The sequence below is a fragment of the Thalassophryne amazonica genome, chromosome 16, assembly GCF_902500255.1.
Source record: "Thalassophryne amazonica chromosome 16, fThaAma1.1, whole genome shotgun sequence".
In the NCBI taxonomy this organism is placed as follows: domain Eukaryota; kingdom Metazoa; phylum Chordata; class Actinopteri; order Batrachoidiformes; family Batrachoididae; genus Thalassophryne; species Thalassophryne amazonica.
In genome coordinates, this window is record NC_047118.1 from 18,459,747 (window position 1) to 18,481,043 (window position 21,297).

Genomic DNA, 21,297 nt, shown 5'->3' on the forward strand with positions numbered 1-21,297 from the left:
TGTCAAGTAGGGGTCAATTGAAGAATTACACAGGGGTCAAAATTTTAAAATACTCCAATCAAATTGAAAGCTACACCACATTATTTGTCTGATCACAAATATTCCAAAAAGGTATCATTTGGACTATCTATGACTGAATGTTATGGAGTTATTGGGTAAAAGCCTTAAGAATGGTGACAAAGGTCAATTTCAATTTGTACAGGGGTCAAAAGTTAAAGTTGCTCTAATTTTGTTAAAAGTGATGCAGATTATTGGTTGAGCTAATAGGATAAATAAATGAAATAGTTTTGACAGTGTTGAATGCTTGGTCTCTAAAGTAAAGGTCAAACAAGTTCAGCGTCCATTGGATTCTATGTGACATATGTTACCTCGTAACATGATAACTAAGCACAACACGTTGTCCAAACTTTTCCTTACGCCAAAAACTTGTAACAACGTGAAAAATAAATAATTACCCAGGAAATCAGTGTAGCAGCAGAAGGAGAGAGCATTTCAAAATGGCAAACTGAATAAATCATTTTGCAACATTGCAACGTCATTTTTTCCCCCCAATATTCTGCAGCCCAACATAAAATCCAGTATTTAAGAATATTTGATGTGTTTGGTTTATTGTCCTCTATTCATGATTTCCTTTTCATGATCTGAAACTCGACCAGAGGATCGTTCCAGTTCTTATCAGAAAGTTAACACGTTCCATATCCTGCAGTGTGCCAGTTTCATCTGTTTCCCTTATTTGCCTCTCATGCTTCATTCTTTAGGACCAATATGACATCATTGACAAGCACACTCAGTCTGGCTTGGAACTGGTGGAGAAGTATGTGAAATTTGTGAAGGAGAGGACAGAGGTTGAACAAAACTATGCCAAGCAACTGAGGTAGGCCCCGTTCTTGTCATTGTTGTCCTACTTCAAATACTTTTGTGAAAACATGCTGCTCAAAGCAACTTGTCTGTTGTATGGGACTGTTGTAGGGGTCTTGTGACTTATTTGGGACAGAATTTCATGTCTGATTTGTTGGTTTTATTCCTCCAGCTCTCTCTTGCTCCCCCCTCTCTCTTTCTTCTTTTCAAAATGTGCATTACTTCCTCTCCCATTTGCCTCCCAGTCTGCTGCCCCACATCTGTCGCAGTGCTGAGCTCTGCTGGAGAGCAGAGGAAGTGGGAGCAGACTGGCACATGACAGACAGGATGTGGTTGGAGGGAGAGTGAAAGGAGGAAGAGCAGGAGATGATGAACTGTTTTCATATGGCCGTAGTTGACTATTGTGTTGTCTAAAAAAGAGCCAGCGGTTGCAAAATGTTTGCATGAGCATTCTTTGTCTGTCTTCATTTTTTTCATCCATTCCCCTCTGACAGTTTATGAAGATTCTACTTGTAATCTGTCATTTTTTTTGTTTCATACAAATTCAATGTCTGCAGGAATCTGTCAAAGAAATATAATCTAAAACGGAGCAACAAAGATGAACCGGAGTGCAGGTGGGATTGTTTTACAGCAGAAGAAAAGTTTTGACTTTATTGATGCATAAATATTTTGAGCCTCAGTTTTTGCATTTTTTTCAACTGAAATTGTGTTTTGCTCTCCTAAAACTGGTTGCCGATATTTGACACACAATTGCATACATTTTTGGTGCAAAGAAAAAAAAAGTGCTATCCATGATCGGGGCCTGAAAATGAGTGTAATCTGTGGTAGAAGTAGCACACTGTGTGCAATTGGGAAAGCTTTAAACATGTTTAAAACATTTGTGACATTGGGACACATTGTGATCCACAAACTGTGAATAACTGGATGTAATTTGTGCAAATGGGGGGGGGGGTATTTAGCAGAAGCTAAGGCACATGAGCAGAATGAGCATGAAGTAGAGAGAATGGACTTTGGTTTAGACCAGTGGTTTCAAAACTATTCCAGAAAGGGCCGAGAGGGTGCAGGTTTTCTTTGCAGCCACTGACTCCAGCAGGTGATTTCACTGATTAACATCACTTTGAGCACGTGGGATGAGTTTATCAGTGAACTCACCTGCTGGAGTCAGTGGCTGCAAAGAAAACCTGCACCCTCTCGGCCCTTTCTGAAATAGTTTGGACACCACTGGTTTAGACCATGGGGTGGCATAATAGAAGAAACTGTAGTGTCAAGCCTGAAATGCTTCTCTATTCACTGTTGCATAACAGAGTGGTACTGGACCCTTTCACACCATGCATCGTGGTTTTTATTTTGTTAGTACAACTTGAAATAACAAATTTCTGCTTGAATGTGGATTTGCCTGCTCAGTTATTTTGATGCCATGCTACAGTTTAACTTAAAATTAAAATACAATGAGGATTTTCTGTATTTGAAGTGATTGGTGAGCAATTTTACTGGTGTGGGGGAAGAATTGATGAGAGTGGGTCGCGATCATGGGTGCAGTGGTGAGGTATGCATACAGCGCCTTGAGCGACCCACTCCACTCATTGCTCTGGCAAATGCATAGATACAAGTAGGTAACATGGGCATGTGGGTACAGCATGCAGTGATAGAAACCTACCGTTGTGAGCAGATGCCTCCTGCTTTTCCTCTGCAACATTAAGCCATAGCATAAATCCCATGAAAAGTCTAACAGATGTATATTATCTTTGTCGAAAATTGTGGTAATAACCACTGAAGCTGAGTGGAAAAACATGGTAATAACTGCGGGAGTACCACATAGACTGTATTGGAGTAGCGTTGTGTGGTGTGTACCAGCACTTCTGTCATGGGACTCATTCATACATGGGTAGTTGTTTGCAATAATGGTAGGAAATACAAATTTTACCTGCTATTTTAACAAATCAGGCCTGATTTCGCATTCTTGTAATTGAGACGCAAATTGGGTCCAAAATCTGCAATAGGAGACCAACTAAAGTTGCATATCTGACTAACTTGTTAAGTATTCAGTCTGGAAACATTGGCTGTTCTCATGACTTTGGTTTAGTCATCAGTGTAGTCATCCTGTTAGTGCAAATATGGTTGCTGTTGGAACCATGTAAGTCTTACACAAAGGAAAGGGGAATCAGGAAATCTTGTGCTCCCTGTTATGACTTGATTTACTGCTGACCTGTCATTGAGTCGGCCATGTCATTGGTCCCATCACGATTTCCTTACTTCTCCCCATTTTCCTCTCCAATTGGTAGGTTGTCCAGCTACCAGTCTTTCTTGGAAATTCTGAATGAGATGAACGACTACGCTGGCCAGCGAGAGCTAATCGCTGAGAACATGATGATGAACATTTGTATTGACCTCACCAAGTACCTGCAAGAGATCAAGCAGGAACGAAAGTCGGTGAGCTGGATGTGGGTGGGTGCACTGGAGTAGGCTTCAAAGGACAGGAAATCCAACTACAATGACAACAACATCACATAATACCCCTTTGAGACTGACTGGTCAATCCTGTGTATGCATCCAGTCTGATAGAATCAGGTCAACTGACCAGTGTTAGCAACCCTCCTCCAGACTTTGCTAAAGACCTGCATGAATCCCACTTTGAATTTTGCATGACACAGTTACACATCATGTGTGTTGACTGTGTTGATTTATAGTGCCTGGCCCATACTTTTGGACAGTCCTCTCTGGAGTCACGGCCTAGAGGATCTTAAGGTTTATTTTGGTTCACTATCCTTATTTGGATGAGTTTTTCCAGCTGCGCTCACTGTGATAGACCATGTGTACAAGTGAGTTGGCAAAACAACACTTGTAAAAGAAAAAGTCACTGAGACCTTTTATTTTAAAACGGCAAACACAGAGCTTGTGTTGGGCAAAATATTGGGCAAAAGTTCTGCGCTCCCTCATGGCCTGATAATTTCATAATGAAGCACATGTTTACACATTCAGCCTCACCTCTCCCGACGGCAGACTTGTCTTCCTCTGTTGTGGTTGTTGATATTTCTCTACAGTGCTGCAACTGTACAGAGATTGTTTCATGCAAGATTATTTGTATGTATTTTCTTGATAATCCTATCTTTTATTCTTATCACTATGTATTAATTGTATGTCTGAGATTGTATTAGGCACATTTTAATGTGTTACTCAAAAACACATGCTTAGAATCCTCAGAGGAAATATGCAAATAGACTGCCAAAGCAGCAGTGATGCAGTTTGTGAATCAGGGACATATCTGGGGTTTTGTCTGAATGGTGTTAGTGCAGGTTTGACCAGCATCCAGTTTTTTTGTCTTAATGGGTACCACGTGTTCACCAGGCAGCTTTCAAAATCACATCTCTTGTTTGAAAGGGGTGTCTCTTGAAGCAGAGTCTGTCAGAGTAGTAGTGAACATTTTTTAGGCTCTGGCTTGCTGACTGGAATGCAGAATGCTGCAGCCATGTGCTGCACACAGAAGACATGATTTCAACAGCACTGATATTTGTTTTCTATTCTGTTACAGTATGTAGGTTTTAGAATCCATTGTTTCATTGTAGTGTCTTCAGTTTGCCAGTGCCTGACTTTAAGCATATCTGACACATATGTAACTCTGTCATCTGACTCTTCCCCCTCTATCCCCCCCCCCATGTTTGCAGTATTTGATGGAAGCCAAGAAAGCCCAACAGAGTTTGGAGAGCACCTACAAGCAGCTTGACAGTGTAAGCCTAATCTGAAATATTTAGCCTTGATCAAAATTTTTGCTTTATTCATTTTTTTTTTTAATCTTAAGAGGCACCAGTGGGATTGCTGTAAAGACAGACAGAAGGCAGTTCCCCAGACGTAAATCACAAACCATACGTTAATTTAGCTTTGACTGAAGATGTTGAGGTTTGAAACACTAAAACTCCACTGTTATCATGTGTTGCAATTATCCTTGTGTGCAGTTTTAGCTCATTGTTTAGCCAGAATGTGACAAAATAGGTGCACCGATTTATGTTTTCTAGCATCTGATGCACATGCTCTCTGATATTTATTGTCTGCAGCTTCATGGCGAAATCATTCTGTTGTGATATAGGAGCGCTTTAATGCACAACCCTGAGTTTAAAATGCCATCAGGAAGAAATTCATATGAGCAGATCAACTGCATATGAAGCAGTTTTGTACAATCTGATTATTTTTCTTAAATGTCCAAAGCTATTGAATGTCAAAAATTGCATTCATAGTGAAATGTAAAAAAAAAAATACACATGTAAAATGTAGGATTTCAGTTAATCACAGTCTTTGATGAGTTTACTGTAAATCATCACTTTTACAGTCTTGTTATCTTCCAGGTCAATGAATTTGTCTTAGACTGCATTTACATTAATTCCTATAAAGTAAAAACAGCATGGAACTCCACAGTAAATCTATCTCAAGTAGACATTCTCAAAAACTGAGGGACTAGTGAGGGAAGCCACCAAGACTCCACAACAACTCTGAATGAGGTTCTGTTGCTGTGATTGGAGAAACTGTGGACGGTGCAGTTTTTTCCTGTTACTTCACCATGATGATCAAGTGGAAAATGAAATATCTTTAAAGCTAGAGTTGGTAGTCCTGGAGAGCTAGCAAGAGAGGTAGGAAGATTTGAAAGTAGCACCTCCTCTAGGTTCCACCCCCTACCCCGTCAGTGCTCCGTCCAGAGCCACACCCCCACAAATCTGAACACGTGGGACTCAGCAGGGCCAAAAAGCGCAGGATGCGCAGGAGTCGAAAATATTGCAATATCTGTGTACGAGGCCTGGAAAAAAAAAACGCTGGTGTGCCGTGGTGGCTGCTCTATCACTGTGTTACGTTACTAAGCCGTATATATTGATTTATAACAGAAAACTGTCAAAAGGGGTCATAAATATAAGTGTAAAGATGATTGAATATATCATCAGAGCAGTAAATTGATCAGTCCTTTCGAACACCACGCAGATCGCTGCTGCCGCTTTCATGCAACATTGGAAATTACAGCTTGTTTGCTTGGATTGTTTTTATGTGGGTGGGGAGTCAGCTTCACTGGGCTCAGCCACCTTATATAGGCAAGAATTAATCTTTTGTGTGGATACAGTGAATTATTTTACCAAATGAAAACCACGCTCCTGCCACAAGCAACTGCTGAGTTTGAAACAACAAAAAAGTCCTGTAATTTCCAACGGTACTGGAACGCAGCAGCAGCGATCTGTGCAGCGTTCAAAAGGATGGCTCTGATGATGTATTCAGTCAATGAAAGTAACAAATCCCCCTGAAGCAAAAGTAATTACCTGTCCAACAGAAAGAGAGCAACCTCTGTGTCACTTTTCAGACCCTCAGTTGCCTCAGTTGTTTCCACCGAGAAAAAGCATCACTGATGTTGACTCTTGTTTGACCTCTTGCTTTATCCTGAGCCTTTTTCATCGCAGCTTTTTCTACCTCTGGCTTTCTTTTCCTTGGTTTTCTATCGGGGTGAGACGCTAAACATAACAGTGGAAGTGGTATTTTTGGCCGTATTATACCTCTGCCATTGTACCGAAGTGAACTTCTTTGGGGAAACGTGATGAGTGTGCACGAGGGACAGAAGGGACGTTGAGCCTGGTGGCGCGAGCAGGAAGAACTAGACATGAAGGCATCTGATTGGTTTTTTGAGAGGGCACTGTGGGGCTTATGCTGGTCGGAGTTTTATTGATCCTGCAACTGCTGCAGACGTCTGATTTTTTTTTTTTTTTTCCGTTCCTTTTTCTGAATACATAATGTATTCACTGCTGTTAGGACAGACGGACCATTTCACCCACTATAACAAAAAGTGTTTCTGAACAGAGTTACCTACCCTAGCTTTAATGGAAGAAAAGAGATGAAATCTAGGCTTGAGTGTCCCTTGTCTCATCTGGCAAGCTGTAGCAGAAATGTCATGTCTTAAAAAAAAAAAATCATGCTCTGTTCCACTCCACCATGAAGGTGTGTAACTAGTGATGCTATGTATAGACTCTCCATGCTTTCGAGCTCGGCTCCTCTGTCTGATCAGTCAGAACAAGTCATTTTCTCCTTCCTTAGTGTCCAGCTTTATATACAACTCAGTGTGCTCTTTTCCCAGTGTTATAGTGTTGTTGTTGTCTCGTATTATAGCATGCTTATTTGCTATATATGTGAGTCAAAGACTGATTTACAGTTTTCATGGCCCCTCATTGAAATAAATGTTATTACCCACACCCCCCCCCCCAAAAAAAAACAAAACAAAAAACTATAGACAACAAATGCAAAGTGTTAACTGCATTTCATAAATTCACATTCAGTTCTGAGTTGTAATTTGTTCAGAGATAATTCTCTCTCTCCACACCAGAGCAAGAAGCGCTTTGAGAGGGAATGGCGAGAAGCAGAGCGTGCTGCTCAGTACGCAGAAAAGACGGATCAAGATATCAATGCTACAAAGGCAGACGTGGAAAAAGTAAAACGGGAAGGGGAAAAAAATCATTTGTATGCAATTTCCTCTTTGAGAAACACCTGGTTAACCTGTTTGCTCTTTCTGTGGTTTTAGGCAAAACAGCAAGCTCATATGAGAGCACATGTGGCAGAGGAATGTAAAAACGATTACGCTGCTCAGCTACAGAAGTACAACAAGGAGCAGAGTCAGTTCTATTTTAACGATATGCCGCTCATCTTCAATGTAAGTGAAGTACTCTACTCATGGCAATATGGAATTATCCCCACGAGAAGTAATTTAGTCCTACTGCCATGGTAACTGGTAACAAAAAACACTTGTTGAACTTTTCATCATTCCTTGGTTTTGAAAAGGCATACACAAGTACACTGTAAAATGCAGCTAGTTAATAGATGAGATTGTCCCCTCCAGTGTAACACAATAAATCAGAATCAGATCAGAATCTGAATTTCTTTATTGTCCCGTAAAGGGAAATTAGTGTTGCAGCAGGAGCACACAAAAGACAAGGTACACAAAGTTAACAATATTAACAGTGAAAATAAGACCCAATTAAACGTCTAAAATCAAACATAATAAAATAATAAAAAACAATACCCTTACAATGTCAAATATTCAATCCAGAATCCATGCCAAAACAAAGTATTGCAAAAGTGCAATATGTGGATGTGCAAATAAGCAATAGTACTGCAAAATAAACAAGAACAATAAATGCTTTCATCTTGGAACTCACTAAATTCTTTGATTCACTGAGTAAAAAGTCTCCCTCACTTAGAGGTCATTCATCACAATCAGACTGTACAGAAGAGAAGACAGCTAGAAATAGCTTAAGTCTGAGCTTCCTACCACAATCATTGACAGGGGTGATATCTGCCACAGAAACTGCCACTGCTGACCAATGAGGTGTTTAGACCACAAGTAGGTGTACTGTATCCAGTAATTGAGAGGTTGTTTTGGGTTTGCAAATGTCAGAGAGTACAGGGACTGCAGTAGAGCGCTTTCCAAACTCCATCGGTTGAAGTGGAAGATGATCTTGCTGAGAGAAAAGGATTTTAAAGGTGCCGACCCTCAAGAGTTGGCACAGTTTTGTTATTGGATGATCCCTTTTTGCCCAAAAGTTCAACAGTTGACTGTATTTTTACTCTGTGGGTCCCTGCTGAATGCAAGCTTAAATATCTGCTTCTTTCATTTGAGCTCATGTCGACTGTCATAAAATGTTTGATTTGTTTTGCCAGGCTGCTCTTTGGGACATCTCCTTGGGATCCCTGATAAGTTGCTCGTAGCTGGTCTGTGCACCGATACTCTGCCATGTTGGGGTAGAGTGTCTGATGCCTTTCCACTGAATTGTGATGTTCATCAGGGCTGTGTTCTTGCTCCTACTCTGTTCAGTTCTTGAGGACTGGAAGTTTAGTAGGGCTGTGGAGACCAGTTAGAAGAGTTTAGGCCACTGGACAGAGGTGTTCACCAATGCCAATACCTTTTCAGGAGGTTGAACGTCCAGATCTTTAGAGTTCTGCTTCTTCCTGTCTTGCAGTGCATTAGAAAGATTTGGTAACTAACTAGCGACCTAAGGCAAAGACGGGATGTCTTTGCTACAAAGTCTCTTCAGAGGATCACTGGGTACTGTTGAAATGACTTTATATGAGACATTGTTTCCAAGCACAAATGTACAAAATGTGGTACCAAAGCAGCCATTATTTTTCATTGTTTAAGAGTAGTTACATATTCAAGCTAATATAATACGGTGAAAAATCCACACAAACCTTAAGCAAGGTTTTTGTGTGAATGTACACTCAACAAAAATATAAACGCAATACTTTTGGTTTTGCTCCCATTTTGTATGAGATGAACTCAAAGATCTAAAACTTTTTCCACATACACAATATCACCATTTCCCTCAAATATTGTTCACAAACCAGTCTAAATCTGTGATAGTGAGCACTTCTCCTTTGCTGAGATAATCCATCCCACCTCACAGGTGTGCCATATCAGGATGCTGATTAGACACCATGATTAGTGCACAGGTGTGCCTTAGACTGTCCACAATAAAAGGCCACTCTGAAAGGTGCAGTTTTGTTTTATTGTGCGGGGATACCAGTCAGTATCTGGTGTGACCACCATGCAGTGCAACTCATCTCCTTCGCATAGAGTTGATCAGGTTGTCAATTGTGGCCTGTGGAATGTTGGTCCACTCCTCTTCAATGGCTGTGCGAAGTTGCTGGATATTGGCAGGAACTGGTACACGCTGTCATATACGCCGGTCCAGAGCATCCCAAACATGCTCAATGGGTGACATGTCCAGTGAGTATGCCGGCCATGCAAGAACTGGGACATTTTCAGCTTCCAAGAATTGTGTACAGATCCTTGCAACATGGGGCCGTGCATTATCCTGCTGCAACATGAGATGATGTTCTTGGATGTATGGCACAACAATGGGCCTCAGGATCTCGTCACGGTATCTCTGCATTCAAAATGCCATCAATAAAATGCACCTGTGTTCTTCGTCCATAACAGACGCCTGCCCATACCATAACCCCACCGCCACCATGGGCCACTCGATCCACAACACTGACACCAGAAAACCGCTCACCCACACGACGCGACACACTCTGTCTGCCATCTGCTCTGAACAGTGTGAACCGGGATTCATCCGTGAAGAGAACACCTCTCCAACGTGCCAAACGCCAGTGAATGTGAGCATTTGCCCACTCAAGTCGGTTACAACGACGAACTGGAGTCAGGTCGAGACCCCGATGAGGACGACGAGCATGCAGATGAGCTTCCCTGAGACGGTTTCTGACAGTTTGTGCAGAAATTCTTTGATTATGCAAACCGATTGTTTCAGCAGCTGTCCGAGTGGCTGGTCTCAGATGATCTTGGAGGTGAACATGCTGGATGTGGAGGTCCTGGGCTGGTGTGGTTACATGTGGTCTGCGGTTGTGAGGCTGGTTGGATGTACTGCCAAATTCTCTGAAACACCTTTGGAGATGGCTTATGGTAGAGAAATGAACATTCAGTACACGAGCAACAGCTCTGGTTGACATTCCTGCTGTCAGCATGTTAACTGCACGCTCCCTCAAATCTTGCGACATCTGTGGCATTGTGCTGTGTGATAAAACTGCACCTTTCAGAGTGGCCTTTTATTGTGGGCAGTCTAAGGCACACCTGTGCACTAATCATGGTGTCTAATCAGCATCTTGATATGGCACATCTGTGAGGTGGGATGGATTATCTCAGCAAAGGAGAAGTGCTCACTATCACAGATTTAGACTGGTTTGTGAACAATATTTGAGGGAAATGGTGATAGATGCATCAATCCAGTTTTGTGTCACTTACTCATACTTTAGTGTTTTGTTTTTGACTGTTACTAGAGCTTTCATATAATATTATTATTATTATTATTATTATTATATATTATACCCAGTGCAATTAAAAGTTGTTGGGGGCAAAATCAGCCTGTCCGTCTGTCCATCCATTAGTGTTGTAATCCTACCTTCTGATAAACTGATTGGTGGATTTCAGTGAAACTTCAAAGTTGTGGCACATCATATGAAGATGTGCATAAAGGAAATAATTCTGGTCTGATGTCTTAGGTTAGAGATCATTGGACGTTTATGTTTATTTGAATGAATGGAAATCCTCCTAAATGAGATCGTTGGAATGAATTGAAATGTCTACCAGTGGTAACACATGATATGATGATTTGCATGAAGGAAAATGATTTTGGTCTGGTGTGTTCAAGAGGAGATGGTTGGATTTTGTTGTTGTTTTCAATCTGTCACTCTTTGGCTATTCAATACAGAGGTTGACAACTTTGTTAATTCAGGTATTTCATCACAAATGATCTACTACCACTGATATACAATTGCAAGCCGTTTTTGTGGCAGCCGAGGATACTATCTTTAGTTCAATACCTGAATAATTTATCATACATGCTTAATTCTTTCTTTGAAATGGAGTTTTTGTAGTACTTGTATTTTTGGAATAGCATATTGTAGATATACTCTGTCTTATAATGGCTAGAATGTGAAGTTAACATTTGTTATCTTTTTCAATAGAAATTGCAGGACTTGGATGAGAGGCGGTTACGGAAGCTGGCACAAGGTTACGTGTTGTTCTCGGACACAGAAAAGCATGTGATGCCAATCATCAGCAAGTGCCTGGAAGGAATTACTAAAGCTGGCACAAATGTTAATGAAAAGAATGTGAGTAGGAAAACAAAACAAAACCCTAAATTGAATTTGACTTGCAGGTAATTTGTTGTAACTAGAGATTAAGAATAACCCTTGATTGCACTTATCCATGGCTCCATCTAATACAGGACTCCGTGATTCTAATAGAGCAGAACAAGTCAGGCTTTGAGCGTCCTGGAGATGTGGAGTTCGAGGATTACAGTCAGGGCATCAATCGGACCTCCTCTGAGAGCAGCCTGAGCACGCCGAAAGGTCCTATGGAGCTCCTAGGAAAGAACAAGGGCAAAAATTTCTGGCTTTTTAGCAGGAGGAGTAAGGTAGGGGGCTTTTCACTTTAGCAGAGCTGCATGCATTGATATTTAGCCTGCTGTTGTGGTCTCAGACTCTCACAAATGCTTCTCTATATGTGGACAGGACCCTTAATCGAGTTATTTTGAAAATTTCGAGGTAGCCAATCACATCAGGTGAAATTAGGTGACTCTCGTGTTAGTTAGCAGTGAGGCAGAGTGAGTCGCAGAGGTTGCAAAGAGCACTCTTGGTGCATGTGGGTGGGGCCTCGTACTATCCAGTACTTTCTCACTGTCATAATGCACGAATCTCTCAATCAGAATGAACTCGCACGCAAGCCAACTCTTATACAGCAGGTTCTATGCATGATTCTGTTTCTGGCTCTCAGTGAGTAACTCCCCCCCCACCTTGTTCCCAATCCAGCGTGGTTTCCAATAGGTCAACTGGCAGTCAGTGTTCTGCTGCGCTTGTATTTTCATCAGCACGAGGCCTGAACAACACTGAATTTTCCTCACCAGGCATCCAAAAACACACTGCTTCCATTATGCAGCCCAGAACCCAGCATGTTGTTTCACATCACAATAAATTCTTTGTACAAACAATCGGGACTGACAGCAGGTTGGCCGGGGGAACACTGGATCAGATTCAGTCACACTCATGCGGTCACTGGTATTCTATATGTTTTCATATTTATTACCAGATACCTGTTTGGTTTAAGAGAGCTGAACTATATTGGAAAGCCTGGCTCTTATCTTTAAGGAGCGTTCTCACTGAGGCACCAGCGTGTTGGTCCATAAATAAACTGTTGGTATGAGTCGCTGACAGTCGCCCTCCCACTGTCCCAGCATTACGTGATCACTTCTTGCTTCACAGTGCGGTGTTTGTTTGTTTGTTTAGCTCCTTTGTGCATTTCTCACTGGCTGTGTTCTCCTGTGCACTTTTCCATTTATTTGCATGTGTGTGGTACACATTCTGCCAGCAGTCACGTGCTCCCAGTCAGATATGTAGCTGTATAAATAGATGGTTGACCAAACTGGCTCGAGTGAGCTCTGGGATTCTGTTTTGTCCTTAAGAATTCCCATTCTACTCTCCTGTACGTAGAGCTCCTTAACTTTCAAGTAAGTAGTACCTTCCAAGTAGATGTTCAAATAATAATAGTGGTGCACTTCCAGCTCTCGCAATTTACACAAGAAGCCTTTGTTGTAGGGCTGTTTGAGACCTTCGCTACTGAAGGCTTGAAGTTGTTAGCCTCTTTATTATATGTCATACAAGGCAGTCATTAATTGTGTAGAAAAAAAATAACGTTTGATATAACGTCTTGATATTGTATGTCGGTCACACAGGAAGGAATCCATATTAAAGGGTCCATTTGTCCAGGACAAGCTATTCAGGTTGACTTCCCAAATTTGTCATTTTAAAGGGGTCACATTCTTTTTTTTCTCTGCATCATTAACATGGAGCTCAGCTGTACTGGCGGTGATGTTGAGCTTCTCATGTTTCCATCTTGGGGAAAGTGTGACTTCATGTTCAGCTTTCTCTGAAGAATCTTTGGCGCGCTCTTCCAACAGGCCGAGGAGGAAAAACTCAGTCATCTACAGTTGATTAGCCGTTATTGACTAGACGGATAGATAAGATGGCTAGACAGACATGCAGCTAGACCACTTTTTCATATGAACTTAGAAATGGATTATCTGAATTCCAATGGAAGTGAATAAAATTTCATTTAATAAATTTGATTTGACTTTGCCTCATTGATTTACCTGATGGTGTAGGACAAGTGCTTTTTTTTCCTGCCCCTGTAGGACAATGACAATATGTTGTCTAATAAGCTTAATGTTAAAGTAGACCTGCATTGAAATAAATGCAGTCAGATCTTTGGACCAAAAAATGACTTATATTTATACATAAGATCCTTCTTAATGTAGTAAAGTAAATCTGCAAGCCCAGATCTGTCATTCAGTGGAGAAATCTTAGTTTTAAAATGACAAATTTACAGCTAAAATTTAGCCCTCCGCAAAACTGTCAGCACATCCGAGACGCTGCCGAGACGTCACAGAAAAGACACTATCCCAGCATGCATTGTGCTCGCCAACTGTAATTTGTGGATTTACGTCAGTTTGCATCTCTTACAAAAGCACCTTTTTATTGTCTTATAGAGGGTTTTCATGTGACGTATCGGTCACGTCATTTTGTGTCCCGTGGCCATTCTGGATTACAACGCGGTGGCTGCTGTGATTACACTTCGTGCATTTGGCGAACAATTGCAGAAGTTTCAACGTCAGCGTGAAGAAGCCTCACGGCACCGTGGCGCTGTGAGAGATCCGCCGCTAACAGAAATCCACTGCTCCCAGAATTTTATTTTATTTTATTTGGCAATAAAATTATATAACAATACATAAAAATACAGCAGAGGATAACACAAGAACGCTTCCAATACGGATGCTTATTTACATTGTGGTCCTCGAGCACCGAGCTGCTGATCTGCAAGCTGCCCTTCCAGCGCCTGGTGAGAGAAATCGCCCAGGACTTCAAGACCGACCTCCGCTGTCTTGTGGTACGTTTGGTGAGTATACATTTCTTTTATTGTTGCTTGAAAATGATTTTTGGGACTTTTTCCATACGCCCATTTGATTGAGTGGTGTCGCTTTGAAAATGTACTGTCTTTAGCCTCCGGTGTTACCGTAGTGGGGTACGGATGCGGGACCTGCAAAGAATTCAAGTCATTAAAAAGATATAAACCTCTCTCAGCGGCCACGGAGCTCTGCGGCTCCGATTACCGAGACCATGCGGCACTGCGGATTTTGCCGCAAGAAGTCTGTCTTTGCGGGCAACAGGTGTTACTGGCCGCTCCGCATCAAAACAGAGAAGAACGTCGCCCGCTGTCGATGTCGCTGCTGATCTGAGCATGCAGAGCTGTATCTCGCATTCATTGTAGCTTACTTTTGGATGTTGAAATCAGGATGTGTACAACAGTAACATTACTAACAGATAAAATCAATTTCAATGCGGGATCGGACTGAAGGCTTTTTTTTTTTTTTTTTTTGATCGGACTGAAGGCACAAGCGTGTCATCTTCTCCCCGACATCATGGAAATGACCCGGATGTACAAACTGTTTTCACGGAGGGCTAAATTTTAGCTGCAAATTTATCATTTTTAAATGAAGATTTCTCCGTTGAATTACAAATTTGGGCTTACAGATTTACTTTACTGCATTCATAAGGGTCTTATAAATACATATCAGCTATTTCTTTCTGAGATCTGATGACATTTATTTCAATGCAGGTCTACTTTAAAACCTGCACAGGGAGGATAACATTTGGGACTGGGACTGTACTGAAAGAAAGTATGGTATCATTGTAATTGTTTTGGCAGTTAAACATGTGCAAAATTTTATGATTAGCACAGCCGGATGTTTTGTCACCACTTTACATGAGGATGTAGAGGAAATATTTTTATCACAGTCTGTATCATATGGAGTAACGTTGTGTTACAAGTCACATTTTGACCCCAATTATTAGGACAGTGTGTGTAGGAGAGAACAGTAAGCTGAATGCCACTTTTTATTTATTTTATTTTTTGCAAAACTGTGTGTGTGGCAGCTTTGAGTAAGTGTAAGTCCTGTATAGGGTCTGAAGCCATTTGGTGCCGGTGCTTATCTCCGGTTTCTATAGCGTCAAGTGGATGGAATCCACGTCTCTTACTGAATGGGATGCCAGTCACTTCCCCAGCCAAGGCTGGTACCCATTTACAGCTGGACGGACTCAAACAATGCAGATTAAGGACACACATGGGTAGAATGAGGTGGGATTGGAACCCAAGTCTGCATATTGGCAGGCCAGCTCCTTATCCACTCAGCCACCTGCTCTAAAGATAGGGTGAGTGTGGTTGGCTAAAACTGAGCCAAGTCCAAGTCTGCTTGACTTCTTAATATGATAATGGTTAACAACAATACAGCAAACTTCAAAATTGGTTTTTGATTTTTTTATTATTATTTAAAACCTGTCTTAGACTTTAGTGACATGATGGTTAAATTCCCAGCAGAGTCCTGGCAGTCAGCTTGTCACAATACGGCGACTAGATGGTTGTAGAATATTCTTCATCCCAAAAAACGTCTTAAATCTAGTCAGCTTTGCCCGCCGTGTTCCTCACTGAGGCTCGCTGTTCGCTTTCAGGCTTCAGTCTGACAGCCGGTGTTGGTTTGCAGCTGTGTGATTACATCTGAGAACTGGCAGAGGTTATGTGATTGCACCTGTCTGTAGGTGAGATGTTCTTTCAAGTTTTTCATGCACTTGAATGAAATTTTGTGGAGAGGTTTTGGATTAGGGAAAAGCTTATTTAAGTGATCCAGAGCTTCATCATAAACCTTTTTTTTAATAACTTTAATTATTGTGACCAAAGTCTTTTCCTTGAGTTCTTGTAACATTCTTGCATTACGATGTTACAAAGATAAGATGGGTGCATAAGAATTCTGACCTCCCTTGTCTGTCGGTTGGCACATGTAATCACGAGTGGCCATCATGAGCCCGGTGGAGGTGCTGCCTTTACTGTGCTCCCTTTCTGCTGCTTTGTTTTCATGTGTGTGCGTGTATTTTTGCTAAAGAATTAAATTCATACATGTGCTTTCATGTTCTCTGGGCTCCTGTGCTGGGTTTGCTGCAGTGCTCCTGTCTCTGGTGTGCTTTCAGGTGTTGACGGTGTCTTTTTCTGTCCCTTGTCACCTGTTTGTTTTGTCTTCCCTTCTGTCCATCCTCCTCCCCCCTCCCCAAAAACACCACTCCATGCCCTCATCCCACATCTTCGGGTGCTGGTACGTGGTCTCATCCAATCCTAGTTCTCTCCTTCCTCGCTTCCACCTTTCTCTTCGCCCCCTGCCCCTTCGCCTGCTAACGGACCCCCTTCCCCCAAGTTTGGCCGGGACCCCCTGTCGTACTGTTTGAAGGAGATCAATAAGACAGTCAAACCCAGAATCTCTTCTTTCCGGACCCTCCGGACAACGGTGAGTCCTCAGAGGTGATGGTTCAGATGAACAGGAGACCTCTGCCCGTCGCGTTTCACTCGGCACCCTCTGATGCTTCCTCTGCAGTAACGGAGTACTGTGACCATTTTTCATGACTTGAACGTGTAGTAGACATCTTGATGCTTGAAATGTTTTTTGTTATTGTTTTGGTGATTTATTTAATGACTGTTTTAAGACTCTGATAACAGATTTTACCACATGCACATGTACTATGTATTTTTCCTCTCAGAAGTACACTCCAGACAAGAACATGGTAAACAGCAAAGTTGGTGTGGGGAGTTAATTGAGTGACTTGGTGGCCACTTTTCCACGACAGTAACTCTTTTGTTCAATCACTGAGAAGCACTTTTCTTTGTCGCAGTTCCTGTGCTGTTGCGACCAAACATGAAAAAACAGCTTTAGGGCCACAGATTTGACCATTTTGAGTTTGTTTTGAAGAAGTGGCCACCTGGTGGTGGAGCAAGGGGGAAAAAAATCACTTGGTAGTACTGTGGATTTAGAGAAATCATTTGGACACTTTTTGAGGTCATCATTTTCCACTCCAAACTTGGTTAAACAGTGTAAGGTTATTATAATTTGGTACTGATGAGGTTTCTCTGTTGGATCAGTGGGTGATGGTTGTGGGTCTGACTCATCATTGCACAGTCATGTTCTTAAGTAGCTGGACAGTGACACAGATGTTTGTTTTTTCCCCCCAGTTTGCCTGTGTGCATCACCACAATGGAGTAGAAATTAAACATGTGCTTGTAGTGTCATTGTTCAGCGTTATTCAGTGAGGTTCAAGAAAAGTAATGCATTCCCCATTTAGTATTTTACAGCCATTTATATACATAATCCCTCTATTTTCAGAGGCCATACATAATTGGACTAACAAGTTTGATCCTAAATACAAGGATTAAATCATCACTTTTACAGCCAGTTTCTTTAAGACGGGTCAGGGGATGGATACATCAACATTTCCAAGTCACTGAAAATGTCTTTTATCGGTCATTTAAAAAAATACAAGTAGTGTTGTAAATCTGTCTATAGTAGGCCATCTCAAAAAGTGAGTGACCATGCAAGAAGAGGATGAGAAGGAAGCTAACGAGATACCCATGACATCTCTGATGGTGCTGTGGGGTTTTTATTGCTTAGGGTTGGGAATTGAGATTTTATCAATCAATGCCATTATCGATTCTGATTATTACTCTGAATTCATTATCAATTTTTGTTCTGTTGTGATCAATGTAAGGGGACAAAAATGTAGACCTACACAGGTCAGTGCAGCTCTTTTCTTGTTTTGCTAGGTATAGAGTTTGGTGTTGTGCTATTAGACAGATCAGAAAAATCTGGTGGCATTGATGAGAGGAATTCATGACATTTTAAGGCATGCAGTTCTGCAGGATTAAAAAATGTGGAACTGCTTCTAAACTGGAACTGCTTTTTGACTGCAATTCCTGCTTTTGCTGTGAGTGGAGAGACTGGAGATGGTACCACATGATTCTGTTGTATCACCAGTTGTGCAGCTTCATGGTAGAGTTTAACGGAGAAGGTTTTTGTCAAAAAGATGTCAAATTTCAGCAGGGACATTGAAGACTCAAGCCCAGATTTCAACTCCTCTGTGGTGGTGTAAAGGCAAAACAATATATATTGTGTCGCTGTTCAACTATCACTATGTCAGGAGGACATGTCCAACTAATGCCTTCTCAGGTAAACATTGTCCCTTGAGCTGGTCTCAAATCACAGGTAGTCTAAACAGAATTCATGAAAAATGGCTTTATAAAAGGTTAAACGGTATTTTTGAGAAGTATATCAGTATTGTTTTAATTTGTTTAAATGGTTCAATTCATGGAAAAATAGGATACCAAGCTAACATTTTTATTTTTAGCTTCTAAATGAACAAGAAACGTAGACGGTAGATAAATGACAGTTTAAGTAAAGCGTTCAACATTTCTGTGTATATTCCTGAATAACATCATGACAAAAATCATATTACTCTTAAAATGTTGAGTAAACACAATGAACATCTTAATTTGTCACTTCTACATGTTGAATGCCATTTCATATACACACACAACAAAACTTGTCCTCTGCATTTAACCCATCCTAATTACAGTTAGACACAATCCAACCACTAGGAGTAGTGGGCAGCCACAGTCCAGGGCCTGGGGACAACTCCAGATGTAGATGCTGCCTTGGTCAGGGGCACAGAAAGGAGCAGACCCTAAATAACCATGTTTTTGATTGTGGGAGGAAACTGGAGGAAACCCACGCAGACACGGGGAGAACATGCAAACTCGACACAGAAAGGCCGGGAATCGATCCCACGGCCTTCTTGCTGCGAGGCACCAGTGCTAACCACTAAGCCACTGTGCCGCCCTGTATTTGTATTTGATAAATTTTAAATTTGAGCTTGGTATCCATTTTTCCAAGATTGGGGAGAGTTTATTCCATCCAAAAAGAGTACATTTCAACATCTACTCAAAAATTCCGCTTCCTGACAAAAATGGTGGTAATTGGTCTAGTCTAAGGACGGGCATTCCTCCTGAGGTGTCTTTTGCTCTTGGTTGCTGTCCTGATGAAAGATTATTTCTACATGTGAAAAATGGATTGAGTGTTAACCCTTCCTTCCTGTGAACTCTCGCAGCCCACAGTGACAGAGGACTTCGCTCACCTTCCTCCAGAGCAACGCAAGAAAAGGTTACAACAGAAACTAGAAGAAATTTCCAAAGAGTTACAGAAGGAAGTCGATCAGAGGTGTGTGTGCACGCACGCACCCGTAGCCATTTCTGTTCTCTGGCAGTGCACAGCTCTGTGTATATATATATATATATATAACTCTGTGTGTGTGAGTGTTTGAATTGTTTACACAGCCCTGGGCTCTGTACGGAGCCAATTTGTACTGAGAGTTACACCCGCTCTCCCGCTCTCCTTCCGCAGCGAGGCCCTGGGGAAGATGAAAGATGTTTATGAGAAAAATCCTCAAATGGGAGACCCGGCCAGTCTGGCATCCCAAATCAGTCAAACATCCCAGAATATAGAGCGGCTCACGGGAGAGATCAACAAATACGAGGTAATTTTGACCGTTGTTTTTCATCCTGACATGGTTTTTCATGACACTTGTTTCACATGATGGAATGAGAATGCCACTTTTTTTTTTTTTTTTTTATAACACGAGGTTGTGGAGAGCTGAGTAGTTTATTTTAACACTGACGTTGTCCTAGTAGATGTCCCTTGGCGTGCGCCTGCTGCTGAATGCATCCTCTCACAATAAGCAGTGACTCTTTGTGGCTTTACCCCCACCCTTGTCATGTAGACGTTCCTGACTGAAGCAGGGGGTCGAGGAGAAACGGCGGTATACAGAAGTCACAGATTCAACAATAATGTGGCTGATGATGTGTCCAGGTAACACCAAGTTCCACTCAGTACCGCCGCTGACAGTGGGGCTGAGGAAGGCCGATTCCTAGCCTTGGTTGTGAACGTTTTTATTTTTGATTATGATAATAAAGCGTTGTCTGGTACAGAAAGTGTATCAGCTTGTGCCATAGAAGCTGAAACAAACATCCAGTGCAACACCCAAAAATGTCAATTTTTTTTTTTTTTTTTTTTTTCTGAAAAACAGATATTTGTTCATGCCACAATACAATATCCTAAGGGCAATACAATTTGATTTTGTTTAGTTTTTTCTAAAGCTTATTCCACCTGATTGCACATGGGTAGAATTCTAAACACAATCCTTGTCAAATTTTCTCTATAATTGTGAACGGCAATATTGTGTCTAAATATCACTTGGCATTGTTTTGACATGATGTTTGGCTTTAGTATGATGCACTCAAAATTGGCACGGGAACGAGCTGTCCGTATGCTTGTAAATGTAACAAACAGGTTGCAATAAATTTTAATGTGAACATAGAGTATCTTCAATTAGATGGTTATTGAGACAATAATATTTGTGACCCATATTCTCAACATCTCAACAACTTTGAGATATTCTGTATCATTGTGTGAGGAGGTGTGATCCAAAACCATCCAAGGAGCAAGAGTTGCCTCAGGTAGTCTTAGAGGACTAGAACAGAATCAAACAGGCTAAAACCAACAGCTGATCACTGCGCTTCATCAAAAAATTCAAACACTGTGTGATGCCAGAGATGGTTCATTCATTCTACTTGAGGTTTCTTCCTGAAATCATCAGAGGGAGTTTTTTCTTACCACTGTCACCTTTTTTTTTCCCATTTGCCTTGAATTTCCTTCTACAAGAGTGCAGTGGGCCCCAGACCCGGGGTCTAAAGCTGCACCCTTACCATTACTGGCTTTGTATCCGAGGGCTCTCCTCAAGATGGTGACCCTTCCTCTCCTCAAATACTGCCTTTGATCTCCTGCCCCACTTCTCAGGTTTGAGTAGGCGAAGCAGTGAGATCTCTTTTTCTTCTCCCCAATGGACCAATTTACAATGATGCAGTTTCACTGGATTCTTTTAGCCCATTGATGGTGTTATTGCTGGGGTCCAGGATCAGAACTATCT

General features: G+C 41.5%; 1 protein-coding gene and 1 long non-coding RNA gene across 3 annotated transcripts in view; both read left to right on the forward strand.

Moving 5' to 3' along the window:
* Window positions 1–21,297, forward strand: part of trip10a (thyroid hormone receptor interactor 10a) — a 73,357-nt gene that overhangs the window by 37,883 nt on the left and 14,177 nt on the right. Inside the window, exons 2-13 of one of the 2 annotated variants that reach the window (XM_034189999.1) lie at window positions 759–874; window positions 1,416–1,472; window positions 3,141–3,288; window positions 4,521–4,583; window positions 7,202–7,306; window positions 7,397–7,525; window positions 11,356–11,502; window positions 11,619–11,807; window positions 16,611–16,775; window positions 19,423–19,532; window positions 19,716–19,848; window positions 20,092–20,180. In XM_034189999.1, coding sequence (XP_034045890.1) covers window positions 759–874; window positions 1,416–1,472; window positions 3,141–3,288; window positions 4,521–4,583; window positions 7,202–7,306; window positions 7,397–7,525; window positions 11,356–11,502; window positions 11,619–11,807; window positions 16,611–16,775; window positions 19,423–19,532; window positions 19,716–19,848; window positions 20,092–20,180 — 1,451 coding nt within the window. The remainder of the gene's footprint in view (window positions 1–758; window positions 875–1,415; window positions 1,473–3,140; window positions 3,289–4,520; window positions 4,584–7,201; window positions 7,307–7,396; window positions 7,526–11,355; window positions 11,503–11,618; window positions 11,808–16,610; window positions 16,776–19,422; window positions 19,533–19,715; window positions 19,849–20,091; window positions 20,181–21,297) is intronic. The other variant, XM_034190000.1, reaches the window with a different exon arrangement.
* Window positions 16,791–18,085, forward strand: LOC117527586. Its single transcript, XR_004565567.1, has 2 exons — window positions 16,791–17,111; window positions 17,238–18,085. It is a non-coding gene; the product is annotated as an uncharacterized LOC117527586 (long non-coding RNA).